This window comes from Chiloscyllium plagiosum, chromosome 12 (genome assembly GCF_004010195.1).
Source record: "Chiloscyllium plagiosum isolate BGI_BamShark_2017 chromosome 12, ASM401019v2, whole genome shotgun sequence".
Taxonomy (NCBI): domain Eukaryota; kingdom Metazoa; phylum Chordata; class Chondrichthyes; order Orectolobiformes; family Hemiscylliidae; genus Chiloscyllium; species Chiloscyllium plagiosum.
In genome coordinates this window covers 59,064,028-59,084,541 of record NC_057721.1, presented here as the reverse complement: position 1 = coordinate 59,084,541, position 20,514 = coordinate 59,064,028, and the positions used below count along the sequence as shown (strand labels likewise).

The window sequence follows — 20,514 nt, the reverse complement described above, 5'->3', positions numbered from 1 at the left end:
GAAAGGACCAAATGCAAATTAGGATCCAAGCATCAGAGGTTTGAATTCTGGATGTAGGTTTCCTCGCTGAGCTGCAAGTTCGGTTTCAGACTTTTAGTCACCTTACGAGGTAACATCATCAGTGAGCCTCCGGATGAAGCTCTGGTGGCCCACTTTTTATTTATGTGTTTAGGGTTCTTTGGGTTAGTGATGTCATGCCATGATATCATTTCCTGCAGTGATGTCATTTTCTGTTTTTTTTTCTCAGGGGGTGGTAAATGGGATCCAAGTCAATGTGTTGTTGATAGAGTCGTAGAGACGTACAGCACAGAAACAGACCCTTCGATCCAACTCATCCATGCCGACCAGATATTCCAACCCAATGTAGTCCCACCTGTCAGCACCTGGACATATCCCTCCAAACCCTTCCTATTCATATACTCATCCACTTGCCTTTTAAATGTTGCAATTGTACCAGCCTCCACCCTCCTCTGGCAGCTCATTCCATACACGTACCATGCTGTGCGTGAAAAGGTTGCCCTTAGATCTCTTTTATATCTTTCCCCTCTCACCCTAAACCTATATCCTCCAGTTCTGGACATCCCCACACCATGTGCCTCTATAAGATCACCCCTCAGCCTCCGGTGCTCCAGGGAAAACAGCCCTAGCCTATTCAACCTCTCCCTATAGCTCAAATCCTCCAACCCTGGCAACATCCTTGTAAATCTTTTTTGAACTCCTTCATGTTTCACAACATCCTTTCAATAGGAAGGAGACCAGAATTGCATGCAATATTCCAATGTCCTAGTGGCCTATATTCCAATATTCCAAGTGGCCTAAACAATGTCTTATATAGCTGCCACATGACCTCCCAACTCCTGTACACAATGCTCTGACCAATAAAGGAAAGCACTCCAAACGCCTTCTTCACTATCCTATCTACCTGTGACTCCACTTTCAAGGAGCTATGAACCTGCACTCCAAGGTCTATTTGTTCAGCAACCCTCGCGAGGACCTTACTATTAAGTGTATAAGTCCCATTAAGATTTGCTTTCCCAAAATGCAGCACCTCGCATTTATCTAAATTAATCTCCATCTGCCACTTCTCAGCCCATTGGCCCATCAGATCAAGATAATCTGACGTAACCTTCTTCGCTGTCCATTGCACCTCCAATTTTGGCATCATCTGCAAATTTACTAACTGTATCTCTTATGCTCATGTCCAAATCATTTATGTAAATGATGAAAAGTAGAGGACCCAACACCGATCCTTGTGGCACTCCACTGGTCACAGGCCTCCAGTCTGAAAATCAACCCTCCACCACCACCCTCTGTCTTCTACCTTTTGAACCAGTTCTGGATTCAAATGGCTAATTCTTCCTGTATTCCATAATATCTAACCTTGCTAACCAGTCTCCCATGGGGAACCTTGTCGAACGCCTTACTGAAGTCCATATAGATCATGTACACCGCTCTGCCCTCATCAATCCTCTTTGTTACCTCTTCAAAAAACTCAATCAAGTTTGTGAGACATGATTTCTCACGTACAAAGCCATGTTGACTATCCCTAATCAGTCCTTGCCTTTCCAAATACATGTACATCCTGTCCTTCAGGATTCTCTCCAACAACTTGCCCATCACTGACATCAGGCTCACTGATCTATAGTTCACTGGCTTGTCCTTACCACCCTTCTTAAACAGGGTGGTAAGGACAAGCCAACCTCCGGTCTTCTGGCACCTCACCTGTGACTATCGATGATACAAATATCTCAGCAAGGGGCCCAGCAGCCAGTTCCCCATTTTCCCAAAGAGTTCTGGGGTACACCCAGGGGTGTTAAGTGTTTAGATGGAGTACAGGTCCTGGGGATTTACCCATTTTTATGTGTTTCAAGGTATCCAGCAATTCCTCCTCTGGAATATGGACATTTTGCAAGCTGTCACCATCTATTTCCTCACATTCTATATCTTCCATGTCCTTTTCCACAGTAAATACTGATGCATAATACTCGTTTGGTATCTCCCCCATCTCCTGCGGCTCCACACAAAGGCCGCCTTGCTGATCTTTGAACGGCCCTATTCTCTCCCTAGTTACCCTTTTGTCCTTCATGTATTTGTAAAAACCTTTTGGATTCCCCTTAATTTTATTTGCCAAAGTTATCGCATGTCCCCTTCTTGCCCTCCTGATTTCCCTCTTAAGTATACTCCTACTGCCTTTATACTCTTCTAAGGATTCATTTGATCTACCTTGTCTATACCTGACATTTGCTTTCTTCTTTTTCTTAACCAAATGCTCAATTTCTTTAGTCATCTAGCATTCCCTATACCTTCCAGCCTTTCCTTCCACCCTAACAGGATTCCACCCTAACTTTCTCTGGATTCTCGCCTCTTCCCATTTTCCATCCGTACCTTTACCTGCGAACATCTGCGCCCAATCTGCTTTTGAAAGTTCTTGCCTTAATACCGTCAAAATTGGCCTTTCTCCAATTTAAAACTTCAACTTTTAGATCTGGTCTATCCTTTTCCATCACTATTTTAAAACGAATAGAATTATGGTCGCTGGCCCCAAAGTGCTCCCCCACTGACACCTCAGTCACCTGCCCTGCCTTATTTCCCAAGAGTAGGTCTAGTTTTGCATCTTCTCTAGTAGGTACATCCACATACTGAATCAGAAAAATTTCTTGTACACACTTAACAAATTCCTCTCCATCTAAACACTTAACACTATGACAGTCCCAGTCTATGTTTGGAAAATTAAAATCGCCTACCATAACCACCCTATTATTCTTACAAATAGCTGAGATCTCTTACGAATTTGTTTCTCAATTTCCCTCTGACTATTAGGGGTCTATAATAAAATCCCAAAAAGGTGATCATCCCTTTCTTATTTCTCAGTTCAACCCAAAAAACTTCACTGGATGTATTTCTGGGAATATCCTCCCTCAGTACAGCTGTAATGCTATCCCTTATCAAAAACACCACTCCCCCTCCTCTCTTGCCTCCCTTTCTGTCCTTCGTGTAGCATTTGTATCCTGGAACCTTAAGCTGCCAGTCCTGTCTATCCCTGAGCCACATTTCTGTAATTGCTATGATATCCCAGTCCCATGTTTGGAACCATGACCTGAGTTCATCTGCCTTCCCTGTTAGGCCTCTTGTCTTGATATAAATGCAGTTTAATTTATCAGTTGTGCCTTGTTCTCTGCTTTGTCCCTGTCTGCCCTGACTGACTCGCTTCTTTTCTCAACTGTACCAGTCTCAGATTGATCTCTTTCCTCACTATCTCCCTGGGTCCCGCCCTTCCCCCCCACCTTACTAATTTAAATCCTCCCAAGCAGCTCGAGCAAATCTCCCTGTCACTATATTAGTCCCTTTTCAATTCAGGTGCAAACTGTCCTTCTTGTACAGGTCACTTCTACCCCAGAAGAGATTTCAATGATCCAAAAATGTGAATCCTTCTCCCATACACCAGCTCCTCAGCCACGCATTCAACTGCTCTATCATCCTATTCCTGCCCTCACTAGCCCGTAGCACCGGGAGTAATCCAGATATTACTACTTTCGAGGTCCTCCTTTTTAAATTCCTGCCTAACTCTCTGTATTCTCCCTTCAGAATCTCATCCTTTTCCTTTCCTATGTTGTTGGTTCCAATGTGTACAAGGACCTCCTGCTGGCCCCTCTCCCCCTTGAGAACATTCTGCACCCATCTCTGATACCTCCTTGTTCCTGGCACCAGGGAAGCAACAGACGATTCTGAGTTTTCGCTGCTAGCCACAGAAACGTCTGTCTGTGCCTTGGACTAGAGAGTCCCTTAACACAATTGATTTCTTGGAACCCAATGTACCCCTCATTGTATTAGAGCTGGTCTCAATACCAGAAACTTGGCTGTTTGTGCTACATTTCCCTGAGAATCCATCACCCCCTACATTTTCCAAAACAGCATACTTGTTTGAAATGGGGGTAACCACAGAAGACTCCTGCACTAGCTGTCTACCTCTCTGACTTTTCCTGGAGTTAACCCATCTATGTGACTATATCTGAGACTTTCCCCCTTCCTATAACAGCCATCCATCACATCCCCTTGCTCTTGTAATTCCTCACTGCCATTAACTGTCTCTCCAACCAATCTGATAGTATTCACAACCAACAGCATATATTGCAGATATAATCCTCAATAGCACATAAATTCTCAATAAGCTCCCACATCCGACAAGAAGAACATATCACTCTACTAAAGACCGATTTTGCTTCTTTCAGTCTATAGACCCAGAAAAACCACTTACTTATTTCTCCACAAATAATTGCTCCAGGCTAACATAATACTTATGGCTTATATTTTTAAGTTTACTCAAGACCCATTCTGAATAATACATATAATCAAGAAAGAACCCAGTCTACTCACTACTGCAGACTTACTGTAAGGCCACACTTGGAATGCCATGCTTCTCGGAATTCTTGTATATGTCTCTGTTTGGCTTGTCCGAGGATAGATGTGTTGTCCCAATCGAAATGGTGTCCTTTCTCATCTATATGTAAAAATACTATGAGAGTGGGTTAACTGGCTCAAAGGTAGAAGGTGGTGGTGGAGGGTTGTTTTTCAGACTGGAGGCCTGTGACCAGTGGAGTGCCACAAGGATCGGTGCTGGTCCTCTACTTCTTGTCATTTACATAAATGATTTGGATGCGAGCATAAGAGGTACGGTTAATAAATTTGCAGATGACACCAAAATTGGAGGTGTATTGGACAGCGAAGAGGGTTATCTCAGACAACAGGATCTTGACCAGATGGGCCAATGGGCTGAGAAGTGGCAGATGGAGTTTAATTCAGATAAATGCGAGGTGCTGCATTTTGGGAAAGCAAATCTTAATGGGACTTATACACTTGATGGTACAGTCCTAGAAAGTGTTTCTGAACAAAGAGACCTTGGAGTGCAGTTCATAGCTCCTTGAAAGTGGAGTCGCGGGTAGACAGGATAGTGAAGGCAGCATTTGGTATGCTTTCGTTTATTGGTCAGAGTATTGAATACAGGAGTTTGGAGGTCCTGTTGTGGCTGTACAGGACATTATCGGAAAGATGTTGTGAAACTTGAAAGGGTTCAGAAAAGATTTACTAGGATGTTGCCAGGGTTGGAGGATTTGAGCTATAGGGAGAGGCTGAACAGGCTGGGGCTGTTTTCCCTGGAGCGTTGGAAGCTGAGGGGTGACCTTATAGAGGTTTTCCAATTTATGAGGAGCATGGATAGGATAAATAGGCAAAGTCTTTTCCCTGGGGTCGGAGAGTCCAGAACGAGAGGGTATAGGTTTAGGGTGAAAGGAGAAAGATATAAAAGAGACCTAAGGGGCAACTTTTTCACACAGAGGGTGGTACGGGTATTGAATGAGCTGCCAGAGGAAGTGGTGGAGGCTGGTACAATTGTAACATTTAAGAGGCATTTGGATGGGTATATAAATAGGAAGGGTTTGGAGGATATGAACCGGTGCTGGCAGGCGGGACTAGATTGGGTTGGGATATCTGGTCGGCATGGACGGGTAGGACCGAAGGGTCTGTTTCCATGCTGTACATCTCTATGACCATGACTTTGTGTCTTTTTGTGGGCTAGTTGATGTTCATGTATCTTGCTGGCTAGTTTTATGCCTATTTGTCCAATTAGTGTTTGTTACAGTTCTTGCAGGATATTTTGTAAATGACATTAGTTTTCATTGTTTTCTGTATAGGCTCTTTCAAGTTCATTAGTTGCTGTTTTAGTGTCTTGGTGGGTTTGTGGGCTACCATGATGCCAAGAGGTCTGAGTAGTTTGGCAGTCATTTCCGAGATGTCTTTGATGTAGAGGAGAGTGGCTAGGGTTTCCGGACGTGTTTTGTCTGCTTTTTTGAGTTTGTTGCTGAGAAATCGGATTGTGTTCATTGGGTACCCGTTCTTTTTGAATACACAGTATAGGTGATTTTCCTCTGCTCTTCGTAGTTGCAGTGTGTTGTGGCTTGTTGAAATAATGTTCTAATGCAACTTCATTTGTGGATGTTGGGATGATTGCTTCTGTAGTTCAGTATTCGCTCTGTATGTGTTATTTTCTTGTAGATGCTGGTTTGAAGTTCCCCATTGGCTGTTCATTCTACTGCGACATCTAGGAATGGCAGTTTGTTGTTGTTTTCCTCTTTAGTGAATTTTGTGCCAGTAAGGGTATTATTGATGATCTTGAAGGCTTCCTCTAATTTGTTTCATTTAGTGATGACAAAGGTGTCATCCATGTAGCGGACCCAAAGTTTGGGCAGAGCTGTTTGTTCGATTCTCTGCATTACTGCCTCTGCTCAGAACCCTGATATCGGAGATCCTATGGGTGTTCCATTGGTTTGTCTGTAGGTTTTGATTTTGAAGGTGAAATGGGTGGTAAGGCATAGGTTCACTAGTTTGACAATATTGTCTTTGCTGATGAAGTTGATGGTGTTTGTTGTATGTGTCTTTGGTTCTTCTAATAGCATAGTCAGTGTTTTCTTGGCCAGGTTGATGTTGATGGATTTAAACAGGGCTATTACATCAAAGGAGACTATTATTTCATCCTCTTCTAGCGAGACTATGCGTCTGAGGGGGGCTCCTGGTTTGTAAATTTTGGGTAATCCGTAGAAGCGTGGTGTGTTGGATCCATCTGGTTTCATTTTTTTTGGAAGTTGGTCTTATTTATTTCTCCGGATTTCTGAAGTTTTTGAGTAGGGCTGTGATTTGGTTCTTTAGTTGTGGGATTGGGTCTATCGCCACTTGTTGGTATCTGCAAGCAGTGCGTTCGCTTTCTCAATGTAGTCTCTTTGATTTAAAATGGCTGTCAAGCGTCCTTTGTCTTGTATCTTTTTTGAGTCCTTCTAGTGCTTTCCTTTCTTGTGTACTGAGTGTGTTTCCTTCCTTTTTCCTGCTTAATGTTGATGCAACTGTCTGATGGTTTGCTGGGTTTCCTCTGTGAGTTTGTTGTCTTTCAGTGTTGTTTCTAACGCTGCTAAGAAGTTTTTCTTGTCCGCATCCTGGAAGTTGTAATTTTATAGAACATCGAACGATACAGCGCAGAACGGGCCCTTCGGCCCTCAATGTTGCGCCGACCTTTGAACTATTCTCAGCTCGTCACCGTACACTATCCCATCATCATCCATATGCTTATCCAAGGATTGTTTAAATCTCCCTAATGTGACTGAGTTAACTACATTGGCAGATAGGGCATTCCACGCCCTCACCACTCTCTGATAATCCTCTTACTAAGATGGCTTTTTCAATGTCTGTTAAGGGTCGATCAGATAAGTTTTTATCCATGCTTCTGTGTTGTTTGTGTAGGTTTGTCCAGTTATTTTTCCATTTTCTGTGTCTGTTGCTGTCAAAAGGCTTGTTGTACTGTATCTGTCCATTAATGGTCTATTGCATTAGTGAGTAAGGTTTTTTGGCGCAAAATTTCCCGGTTGTATTTACAAAGTCTGTTGTAGGCATCATTAATCATTTCTCTAAGCATTCTGTGGCCCTGCTATTCTTTTGGCCAGTGGGGTGTTAAGGGGAGGTTTATATTTGACATCCATCCTAAGACAAGCCAAACAGACACACGTGAGAATTCCTAGAAGCATGGCATTCCAACTGAAACTGTACAAACAAACACATTGACTTGGATCCCAATTACCACCCCTGAGAAAAACACAGGAAATGACATCACCACAGGAAATGACACCAACCCAAGGAAATCTAAACACATCAATAAAAAGCGGGCCATACCACCAGTGCTTCATCCACAGGCTCACTGATTATGTCACCTAGCATGGTGTCAAAATGTCTGAAACCAAACCTTCCAGCTCAGCGAGCAAAACTACATCCAGAACCTCAACCTGAGCTACAACTCTTCTCAAAACTCGCTAGAGTTTTGAATTGGCTAAAGTTTATAATGGAACTTAATTAGAACATCTGAGATTTTCAAAGTACATGAACTAGGAGAAAGTGAGGACTGCAGATGCTGGAAATCAGAGTCAAAGAGTGTGGTGCTGGAAAAGCACAGCAGGTCAGGCAGCATCCGAAGAGCAGGAGACGTTTCAGGCATAAGCCCTTCATCAGGACTGAGGTTTGTGGGCCAACCGGACTGAGAGATAAATGGGAGGGGGGTGTGGGGCTGTGGGGAGGTAGCTGGGAATGTGATGGGTAGATGAATGTGGCGGTGACAGTGATAGGTAAGATGGAAAGGAAGGTGGGCAGGTAGGACCGTTCAAGAGGGCTGTGCCAAGTTGGCAGGTTGGGACTGGGATAAGGTGGGGGTAGGGGAAATGGGGAAACTGATGCAATCCATATTGATCCCGTGTAGTTGAAGTGACCCAAGGCGGAAGATGAGTGTTCTTCCTCCAGGTGTTGGGTGGTAAGGATTTGGCAATAGTGGAGGCCCAGGACCTGCATGTACTTGGCGGATTTGGAGGGGGAGTTAAAGTGTTCAGCTACAGGGCGGTGGGGTTGATTGGTGTGGGTGTCCCAGAGATGTTCTCTGAAACGATCCGCAAATTGGCATCCTGTCTCCCCAATGTAGAGGAGACCACACTGGGTGCAACGGATACAGTGAATGACGTGTGTGGAAGTACAGGTAAATTTTTGTGGATGTGGAAGGATCTTTTGCGGCCTTGGATGGAGGTGAAGGGGGAGATGCAAAGATGTCTTCTTCTTTGGGAAGTAGGTGGATGAAAATTGGAAAGAAACATAAATAAAAGCAGAAATAAAACCTGCAATACTGGGGACTTGAAGTGAAACCAGAAAATGCTTCGAAAGAGCTGTTGCAAACTTCCATAACTGAAGTACATTGACGGATTTTCCAAAGTGACAGCTGAATTTTAGAGTATGTTTGACCACACAATGTAATAATTTGCTAAATAATTTTGTTGCAGAGTGGTATCACGGCGTTTACTCATTCGTAATTTTCTGCATCTGGAAGCTGAGATGTCCGTAAAGGCAAAAATTGGGCATAAATAAAACAAAGTGAAGTGCTCCCTAAACCAGCGCAATGTCCCTCAACCATCCTCCAAAAAGAACAATTGTATTAATAACTTAATTTCTCATGTTCATTTTTAACGTTAACCTGCTGAATATTCTGTTATACTTCAGCTTCTAAACATTCTGAAGCTATGAGAGACTTAACTCTGAAGCTATTCTCAGAACACATTACGCCTGATGGCAAGGTTAGTCAGTTTATTTTTCCTGAAAAAATAGTCTATATCTAATACTCACTATACATTGTTAAATTATTATTGAAATGTTCAACCTTAATCCTAGTTTTAGTAATACACTGTATACATTTAAAGTATTAAGTGCCTACTTAGATTTCACTACAATATTTATAATAATTATTTCATGGATAACTTTAGCTTGACTTGAGATACAATTAGGAAATAAAAGTTTCTTTATCAAAATGTAATCTAAAATTGCAGAGTAACTGCAGCAGATTAATCAATAACATTTTTTTTAATTGTAGTTTGTAGATTACAAATCCATGGTGAACAGTCCAGTTTTTGATGATTACTGTGAACTTGCAACACAGCTACAACGTATGGATGTTGAAAGTCTCACGAGAAAGGAGAAGCTAGCTTTCTTCATCAACATATACAATGCATTAGTTATTCATGGAAATATTAAACAAGGATCACCAAAAAACATGTGGCAGAGATATAAAGTAAGATGTTATTTCATGATGAATAACAACTTGCACATGTATTAGTAGTGTTTCATAAAGGAGCCTCATATCTGAGTACGGTTAGAGTGTGTGCCAGGGAGGGAGGTTTGGAGAATTAAAGAGAACGTCAAGGCAATAGAGCAGGGTAACGATACAGGTGATAGTAACCAAAGTGTGCCAGGAAGTGAAAGATTATGCAAGCACAAAAGTCAACAAATAAGGTCAGAATAGGGAAATACAATAAAAAGGTAGGAGGCTCTTTTTTCTGAATGCGGACACTTAAGATCAAACATTAAAATTTTAAAACCTTGAACACATTTCAAATCACTTCCAGGTTTAATAGAGGCAAGCTTAAGGGCAATCAACCAACCCACTCCTAGGAGACAGCTTGGCAGTTTAAATAATCTTAACGAGGCTGATCGACTCTGATTAATGCATTTTGCAGATTTAACTGTCGTGCAGGGTTTCTGAGGCTTTCTGAGGAGATCCCAAAATGAAAGAGGTGAAAATGTCTTTATAGCACTGCTTGTGGGTTAGGACAAGAAAGATGTGTTCCCCCTGCCCTCAAATAAAAAAACCCTTCTTCAAACTCTCCCAGAATGAGGAATTTGCCAGACCCCACCGGCTTGTTCAGATACATGGGTGTTGATCTAGCCTTATTAGTTTCATGTCACATATTTCTACAATTACCCTTCTTTTGAAAGCAAAGGACATTGCTGATCTTGAGGTTATTTATGGCAGATTTTAATTCATAAATGTCACATTGAAGGTTGCTTAATAAAATGCTCCCATGTGATCAAAAAAAGGATAGTTAGTTAAATAATTTTAAAGGATATCTATTGTATATATAAATAGAACCATCTAAAAATTGGTTTGTGATTGTTATAGCAGACAGGGATTTTCATACCAATAGTTTGATCTAGATTATTTCTAATCCATTGAGTCACTCTGTTTGCTACATAAACATATATAGTGATACTTCCTTAATGGTCATTGATACAATTTATTAAAAATTATAATATTTCATGATGTAAGTATCACAATATCTCATGACATCATTTGTAATCTTGAGTGAAAATTCTGTAGCAATCTACCATAGCATTCTTATTCATGTTTAAATCTACCTCTTAAGTAGCTTTGATTTGCTTGCCATATTGGAATCATCCTCTGAACTTAATTTCTGCATTTTGTTTTTAGTTTTTCAATTCTGTAAGTTACGTGATTGGTGGAGAAGTCTATACGTTGCAAGATATTGAAAATGGGGTACTTCGTGGAAACCGTAAAGGCATTGCTCAGATATCGAAACCATTCTCAAAGGGCGATCCACGTCTTAAGGTCAGTTGTTAATGGTCTTTCTGTGTACTGCTGAGTATATGTAAATAAGAGATTTTAATGGGTGATTTTTATGTATATAATTACCTATAGATTGATCATTTTTGTTCTTCCCAAAATGTATTCATTTTAAAATTATAAAACTGGACAGAAATCATCACACGATGTCATTCGAACATATGGCCTTTACCCTGCTCAAGATGCAACTGTTATAAGTTTCATCAAATCTTATTAGTAAATCCTTCAAACTGGAAATCAAAATAACCGAACAACCTTTAATAGTTAGCTATATCTGCCCAGTACAGCCAAGCAGTTCAAATATTAAACTCAGAATTTGATTTGAGGCAGAGGCTAATTTATTTCAATAATTGTTCTGATCCAACCAAATTTTAAGATTAAAAGTAGCAAATTTTAAATATTCAGTGAAGGACTCAATGAGGACTTTTCAAATTAACTATACAGGAAATTATTCTTAATGTTCGAGTCATCATCACTATATTTACTCCTCTCCTAACTGATTACTGATGCTTCCACATTCAGGTGCGAAACTAAAGATGCTGGTGTTCTGCTTTATTCATCACACCCTATATTCAATTATTATAGCAAATTGTAATAATTCGCTGAAAATTTTACATCTGTTAAACTATTTTCATATTTCTCCACAGTTTCATCTTTGTGTGGGTATGTTTTTTTTCCATGCTTTCATTGAAATCAGCTGTTCAGCTGTTTTGACTATCAAAGGCTTTCTTCACTGTTTTGCAAATGAAAAGTTTAACAGCTCAGATAACCTGAAGAGCTTGATATTATCTTTTAGAATTTTTTTCTAAAAATATGGGTTATTTAGAAAGTTTGTACAAGTACACTACATAAATATACTAATTTATATTACAGGTAATAGGCACTTTGTACAGCATTAGAAGAAACAACCTTATTGTATTTCCTGTAATATTAAATTGTTTACTTTAATACAGTACAAAGTGCCTCCTTGTACTCATTATTACAGGATTTAATTACTTTGCACATTAAGATTTTAGAATCAAATCAGTTTGATACTGTAGACATAATTTTTGGAAAATAATTGTTAGAATTGCTAGGGGGGGAATGCCTAGTGGGATTAATGTTAGACTATTCACCCAGACACTCTGGTAATAATCTGGGAATCCAGGTTTGAATCCTGTCATGGTAGCTGGTGGAATTTGGATTCAATTAAAAATCTGGACTTTAGAGTTTAATGATGACCATGAAACTGGTGTTGATTATCTGAAACACCCGTCTAGTTCACTGATGTCCTTCAGGGAAGGAAATCTGCTATCCTGACCTAGCCTACATTGGACTCCCAAGCCACATCAATGTGTTGACTCTTAACTGCCCTCTGAACAATTAGGGATAGGTAATAAATCCTAACCTGGCAAGAGATGCCCAGATCTTGTGAATGAATTTTTAAAAAAATGTAATTGACATTCAATCATCATTGTTGTAAGATTCCATCTGGCTCTTCAAGTCACTGAATCGTGACCCATAGACCTTTGAACACATAAGGCAGGGTGTTTTTCCTTCTGTGCTGTCACTCTGTCTCATCAATAAGGCATTGGATCTCAAAGCTTGATGACATTGTTGTTGTCATTCTTGATCCATAGCAAGTTCCTCCTAGTCCGTCACGTCAATGCTGTCACACTTCAAGGACAGCTTTAGAATGTCTTTGATGTGTTTTCTATATCCTGTTTCGATAGCTGAAATAGGTTCAGTAGATTGGCTATTGTTGCAGGAGTATTCTCTGAATGCTGTGGATCTGATCCTTTGGTTTACTTCGGAAGAGATAGTGGGACCATGGCTGATGCAATCTCTGTAGCACTCTTGTACATTGCTGATACACACTCCAGATCTCAGTACACTACAGGGACTTATTAGCAACAATGACTCTGTACTTTTGTTCAGATATGGAGACCTTTGTTGACAAACAATCTGTCATAGTTTTTACATGGTTGAACTGGCCCATCTTAACTGACATTGGATTCTGTCATCAATGGTGACCTTTTGAAAAAGGTATTTGCTGAGGTATGGGAAGTGCACAACATATTCCAAAGTTTCTCTTTCAGCATCTGTAAAAGGTGGAATATTTGACTGACCAGGTGTGAGTCAATATGAGTTCTGTTCTGGCAACATTTGAGGACAGGCTGAGTTTCTTGAATGCCGAATTGAAGAGTGAGAATGATTTGCAAATCTGCAGCAGAGTGGATAACGTCACTGTAGTTGTCCACAAACTACACATCACGTATATATATAGGGTCCAGTATCATTTCGGCATGGGAGATCAAAGAGTTTGTCATGGACAGTGACACCGTGGCCAGTTGTGAAATGCCCCTGTCACATTGATGATAAATAGTATACCGGTTACCTCTCAGCTTTGCTTAACAAGAATCTGAATTTTAAATGCATCGATTTCAGACTTCCTAATCAAGACGGTTTAGCTCTATGGTCTGGGTTCAAGTACCACCTCTCCTGGAAGTGTGCCATACCCTGTCCAACTGGTTGATTGAAAAATACTTCTTTTAGCATGATGAAACATTTAAAGGGTTATGAAGATGCTTGATCATCCATACATTTGGAACATAGACCATAGAGCCTTGAGGTTTACTGAGTCAAATGCCTTGATCTGATTGATCAATGCAATGAAGAGTTCCTGCTTTTGTTTTCAACACTTCCTTTGGATTGTGAGGCAATAGACACCAAGTTAGAGGTTCCACTAGTAAGCCTAAAGCCTCGCTGCATCTGAGTGGATTTCCTTAGGAAGTAGGCCATTTAGGAGAATGCATTTGTCCTGCTACGGGCAGGAAGGAAATAACTCGGCTTGATTTATATTGCTCTGTGAAAATAACTAGAATTGTCAAATTCCTGAAGTCACTGTGACTGGAGATGGTGGTGGTGGTGTTTGTGGATGTGCGTGGATTGGGGTGTCAGAAAGTGGGTTTGATGGAGTCTTTTTCCTCCCAAATCCATAGGACAAGCACATGGAGTCTTGATATGGGCAAGAGTAACAAACATAGAACACCTCTCCAATCAGAACTACTGACTGTGTTGTTTTACATACATTTGATTGCATGCTGCAGCTCACCATTGATGGTGTTTCACCATGATTCTACTATAAAAATGATTCTAAGATGGTGGCAGAGTAGGATTCCTCAGCTAGGGCTTGTCTGCTTTGTCTGTTCCTTTTTTCCCCCCTCTTTTGTGTTTTTATTCTTTCTTTCTTCGCAGTGATGTCCTGAACTCCTGGCTTCATGGACTTGGCCTCTTGGCGGATCTCACATGGCAATCTCTTGGCCTGGTGTGGCAGTCTTTCAGCCCACCTTGGCCTCAGCGTGGACTTTTGGCCTCCAGATGATTCCGGAGGGCTCTCTAGGCCTTGCTAGCCTCAAGGTGAAGCCCATCAAGGTCTGAAGTGAAGGCCTGGTGTGGACTAGATAAGAGGTGTCAGAGGGGACTGGATTGGGAGAACTGTTATTTCTTTATTTTTCTAATTTTTCCTATGATCTGAAATGCTGGACTTTTTATTCCTTTATTTTTCTAAATTGTTTTTCCCTAAGGATTTGTACTTAAGAATCTGTACCTAGGTACCTTTGCATGCAAGATGGTGTAATCTTTCCACTGTACTCATTTAAGTACATGTGACAATACAATCATAGAATCCCTACTTGTGGAAGCTGGCCATTAAGTCCAGACTGACCCTCTGAAGAGCATCCCACCCAGACCTCCCCTCCACCCACCCTGTTTTATCCCAATAATCCTGCATTTCCTCTGGCTAATCCACCTAACCTGCACATCCCTGGACACTATGGGCAATTTAGCATGGCCAATCCACCTAATCTGTACATCTTTGGACAATGGGAGGAAACCCATGCAGATGTGGGGAGAATGTACAAACTCCACACAGAGAGTTGCCTGATGGTAGAATCAAACCCTGGTCCAATGCGCTGTGAGGCAGCAGTGCTAACTACTATGCTACAGTGCCACCTCATGATAAATAAAGCTAATTCTAAGGTAATGGAGAATGCCCTGGCAGGTACCAACTGTCACTGTAGTCAATTTTTCAAAACATTTTTCCATTTGTTGCCAGGTGGGGTGTGTGGGATAGAGAATGCCCAACAGACTCTGTGTGGTGACCATCATGACAGGCCAAGCTTTTTTGAAGCCAGTCTTTTGCAGACTGATGTCAAATGGACAAAATCCCCTTCATGCACAGAATGGTGTGTCATCAGCACTGATATCAGTATTGAAACGGGAGGGATCTGTACCGTTGGGACAGTCTCCACCTGAACCAAGCTGGGACCAGTGTTCTAGTAAAAAGGGAAAATAGGGTGGTCAACAGGACTTTAAACTAGGAAGCTGGGGGGAAGGGAAGGGTAAAACTCCAAAACGTAAAATGGCAATGCAAAGCAAAGTTGCAGGTTAAAATCAGTGGGAGTGGATTCAACTGCACTGGAAAAAATGAAAAGAAAAAAGAACTCAGGAGGGGGTTTGGAAAGGGTGAGGAATCAAACTTCAAACACAGTGGGTAAACAAGTGACAATGAGAAGAGGGAATGGTAAATACAGGACTGAAAGAGTTATATCTAAATACACACAGTATAAGGAAGAAGGTAAATGAGCTTGTGGCGCAGATCGAAATTGGCAGGTATGACATGGTGGGCATCACGGAGACGTGGTTGCAAGGGGATTAGGACCGGGAGCTAAATATCCAAGGATATACATCCTATCAAAAAGACAGGCATGTGGATAGAGGGTTGCATTGTTCATAAGAAATGAAATTAAATCAATAACAATAAATGAAATAGGGTCAGATGATGTAGAATCTGCGTGGTGAGAGTTGAGGACCCGTGACGGTAAAAAAACCGTAATGGGAGTTATGCACAGCCTCCAAACAGTAGTCAGGATGTGGGGCACAAGATACATCAGGAAATAGAAAAGGTGTGTAAGAAAGGCAAGGTTACAGTGATCATGGGGAATTTCAATGTGTAGGTGGACTGGGAAAATCTGGTTGTTAGTGGATTGCAAGAATTGGGTAGCACTGGTTAGCAATGCTGCCTCGCAGCACCAGGGTCCCAGGTTTGATTCCAGCGTTGGGCAACTGGCTGTGTGGAATTTGCACATTCTCCCCGTGTCTGCATGGGTTTCTTCCGGGTGCTCCGGTTTCATCCCACAGTCCAAAGATGTGCAGGTAAGGTGAATTGGCCATGCTAAATTGCCCATAGTGTTCGGTGCATTAGTCAGAGGGGAATCAGTCTGGGTGGATTACTCTTTAGAGGGTCGATGTGGACTTGTTGGGCTGAAGGGCCTGTTTCCACACTGTAGGGAATCCAAACTAATCTAAAAAGGTATTTGTGGAATGTCTATGATATGACTTTTAGGAGCAACTTGTAGTGGAGCCCACTAGGGAACAGGCATTTCTTAAGGTAAAGGAACCCTTAGGAGACAGTGACCATAATATGATAGAATTTACTCTGCAATTTGAGCGGGACAAGCTAGAATCAGGCATGACAGTATTACAGGAGAAAGTGAGGACTGCAGATGCTGGAGATCAGAGCTGAAAATGTGTTGCTGGAAAAGCGCAGCAGGTCAGGCAGCATCCAGGGAACAGGAGAATCGACGTTTCGGGCATAAGCCCTTCTTCAGGAATGAGGAAAGTTTGTCCAGCAGGCTAAGATAAAAGGTAGGGAGGAGGGACTTGGGGGAGGGGCGTTGGAAATGCAATAGGTGGAAAGAGGTCAAGGTGAGGGTGATAGGTCAGACTGGGGTGGGGGCGGAGAGGTCAGGAAGAAGATTGCAGGTTAGGAAGGCGGTGCTGAGTTCGATGGATTTGACTGAGACAAGGTAGGGGGGAGGGGAAATGAGGAAACTGGTGAAATCCGAGTTCATCCCTTGTGGTTGGAGGGTTCCTAGGCGGAAGATGAGGCGCTCTTCCTCCAACCGTCGTGTTGTTGTGGTCTGGCGATGGAGGAGTCCAAAGACCTGCATATCCTTGGTGGAGTGGGAGGGGGAGTTGAAGTGTTGAGCCACAGGGTGGTTGAGTTGGTTGGTCCGGGTGTCCCAGAGGTGTTCTCTGAAACGCTCCGCAAGTATTACAGCCGAATAAAGGCAACTAAGGAAGGTGCTGACCAGAATGGACTGGGAGAGGATCCGAGTAGGAAAGGCAGTGAAACAGCAATGGCAGGAGTTTCTGGGAGGAATTCAGGAGAGATAGCAAAAATTCATCCCAAGGAAATGAATCACACTAACGGGAGGATGACATAACCATAGCTGACCAGGGAAGTCAGGGACAGCATAAAAGAAGAGGAGAAAGCATAGAATGTGGCAAGGGCAATGGGAAGCCAGAGGATTGGGAAGCCTCCAAAGATCAACAGAGGACAACAAAGAAAGAAATAAGGAGGGAGAAGATTAAAGATGAGAGTAAGCTAGCCAGTAACTTAGAAATGATTGCAAGGGTTTTGTTATGTATCTGAAGGGCAAAAGAGAGGCCAAAGTGGACATGGGACAGCTGGAAAATGATGCTGGAGAAATAAGTGCCACACAGAAGGCTGGTGAGTAAGATAAGGACCCATATGTTAGAGGCAAGGTACTAGCATGGATAAAAGATTGGCTGTCCGGCGGAAAACAAAGAGTGAGGATAAAAGGGTCCTCTCAGGATGGAAACCTGGTGACTTGTGGTGTTCTACAAGGGTCAGTTGCACAGTGTTGGGACCACAACTTTTAATTTTATACATTAATGATCTGGACAATGGAACTAAGGGCATTCTGGCTAAGCTTGCAGATGATAGAAAGATAGATGGAGGGATTGGTACTGTTGAGGAGGCGGGGAGACTGGAGAAGGATTTGGACAGGTTAGGAGTATGGGCAAAAAAGTGGTAGGTGGAATATAACGTAGGGAAATGTGAGGTAGAATTTTCTTCCCACTTTGGTAGGAAGAATAGAGGTGCGGACTATTTTCTAAATGGGGAGAAAATTCAAAAATCTGAAGTACAAAGGGACTTGGGAGTCCTAGTCCAGGATTCTCGTAAGGTTAACTTGCAGGTTGAGTCAGTAGTTATGAAAGCAAATATAATGTCATTTATTTTGAGAGAAGTAGAATATAAAAGCAGGGTTGTAATTCTAAGGCTTTATAAAGCTCTGGTCAGATCACTTTTCGAATATTGTGAGCAATTTTGGGCCCCATACCCTAGGAAGGATGTATTGGCCCTGGAGCGGGTCCAAAGGAGGTTCACGAGAATACTCCCAGGAATGAAAGGCTTAATATATGAGGAGTGTTTAAGGACTCTGAGACTATACTTGATGGGGTTTAGGAAGAGGGGTGGGGATCTAATTGAAACTTAACAGAATACTGAATGGCCTGGACAGAGTGGACATTGGGAAGATGTTTCCATTAGCAGGAGAGATGGATACCCAAGGGCACAGCCTTAGGTGAGACCCTTCAAAAGAGATAAGGAGAAACCTCTTCAGCCGGAGAGTGGTGAATCTGTGGAATTCATTATTACAGAAGGCTGTGGAGGCCTGGTCATTGAGTACATTTAAATCAGAGGTAGATAAGTTCTTGATTGCCAAGGAGAGCAAAGGTTACAGGGAAAAAGTGAGAAAATGGGGTTGGAAAAACTAACAGAGTTGAGAGTGTGACGCTGGAAAAGCGCAGTAGTTCAGGCAGCATCCGAGGACCAGGAGAATCGACGTTTTGGGCAAAAGCCCTTCACCAGGAATCCAGCATCTGCAGTCCTTGTTTTCTCCTTGGAAAACCTATCAACCATGATTGAATGGACAAATGGCCTAATTTCTGCTCCTGTGTCTTACAGCCTTATGGTCTTATCATTGTGCATTTGGCACATATTGAAGCTATGATATGTTTCCAAATGTTTCAAATGTGATCCAACCCTTTGACCACTTCTAATTGGAAGGACAAAGGCTGCAGATACATGGGAACATCACTATCTGCAAGTTCCCATCCTTGAATATCGCTGGGTCCCTAAGAGCATTGTGGGTCAACCTACAGGTGGACTGCAGTGGTTCAAGAAGGCAGCTCATCACCACCTTCTCGAGGGGCAACTAGGAACGGACAATAAATGCAGGCCAGCCAGAGATGCCCATATCCCACAAGTGATGTAATGAAAATAAAAACAGAAAAGGCTGGAAAAGTTTAACAAAATCGTAGAACAAAATAAAGCTAATGGTAGAGGTCAGTACTGTTTCTGTATAATTTAAAACCTAATCTCAAATAAGTATAGGAGTTAGGAAACCAGGACAGCAGGAAGAACGTAAAGAAAGGTAGGAGAGACTAAATGACAACAGGAAAATTATGTAACACAAAAGGTGGGGGGGGGGGTGATAAAAGAATAAATAAACAAAGCAATTTATGGATCTGAAGGTCTTGCAAGTGGTAATTATAAGATAAGAGTAAAGGTCAGTATTTAAAACTGTTGAACACAATATTAACAGCAAAAGGCTGTAAGGTGCCAAATTGACATTTTGGCTCTAGCAATTGACACTTCTTAACGAAGCATAAGGATTAGCACCTCATCTTTCAGGTTAAATTCTGATTTAATTGTGCAGCCTAGAAGAATGTCACTTGTCACCTTCATTCTCTGTTCTGAATTCTACCTCTTATTTTAAACGTGATAACTTTTGTTTTTTCAGGTTGCTCTGGAAGAAGTTGAACCACTGATCCACTTTGCTTTAAACTGTGGAGTCTTAAGTTGCCCTCCAGTCAAGACCTATTCCGCCAAGGTTTGTCTTGAATCATTCCAAGCACTGTTCAAAGATTGTTTTGTGTGTGTATCACACTGTTGCCATCTCCCCTTGCCTTCATTTTGGATGGTGTTTTAGAACAATCTCGTGTAATGGAATTTTTAACCTCTCATTAACTGTCAAACAGTAATCCATTTCTCTGATCATTTTGTATAGTGAACTATAAGTAATAGACTTTGTGAGGACATTAAACAGCTTAGTGGAATGGATAAACACATGCAATTTAAATTTAATGCAAAAAAGTGCAAATATATATATAGGTAGGAAGAACAAGTAGACATTAAATGAAACATACATTTCTAAAGGGGATTTGGCAGCGAGAGATCTGACATATATGTGAACAAATTGTTGAAAATTGCAATGGAGATTGAGAAAGCAGTTAAAACATCACATGGGAACCCAGGCAGTTTAATTAATCAAAAGCAAATAATATAAAAGCGTACATTTTTTACAAAACCTCATGTGGTTTAGCCTCAGCTTAACTAGTGTTCAATTCTAGGTACCACATTTGAAGAAAGATGTGAGAGTATCAGAGAGAATGCAGAAAGATATTGATGAATGATTGCAGAGCAAAAAACCTTCCGATACATGGAGAAGCTGTTGCTGTTCTTAGAACAGAGGAAGTTGACAGTGGATTTGATAGAAACGCTCAAAGTTGTGAGGGATCTAAACAAGAAAAAACTGTTCTGGATCAGTGTTGCTGGAAGAGCACAGCAATTCAGGCAGCATCCGACGAGCAGCAAAATCAACGTTTCGGGCAAA

At 41.7% G+C, this 20,514-nt stretch overlaps 1 protein-coding gene across 5 annotated transcripts in view; it reads left to right on the top strand.

Annotated features, from left to right (window-relative positions):
- zgc:152951 (uncharacterized protein LOC569013 homolog) overlaps window positions 1-20,514 on the top strand; it is a 74,896-nt gene that overhangs the window by 48,430 nt on the left and 5,952 nt on the right. For all 5 annotated transcript variants that reach the window (XM_043701190.1, XM_043701193.1, XM_043701189.1 and 2 more), the window contains 4 exons: window positions 9,073-9,146; window positions 9,440-9,637; window positions 10,835-10,972; window positions 19,642-19,731. In XM_043701190.1, coding sequence (XP_043557125.1) covers window positions 9,073-9,146; window positions 9,440-9,637; window positions 10,835-10,972; window positions 19,642-19,731 — 500 coding nt within the window. The remainder of the gene's footprint in view (window positions 1-9,072; window positions 9,147-9,439; window positions 9,638-10,834; window positions 10,973-19,641; window positions 19,732-20,514) is intronic.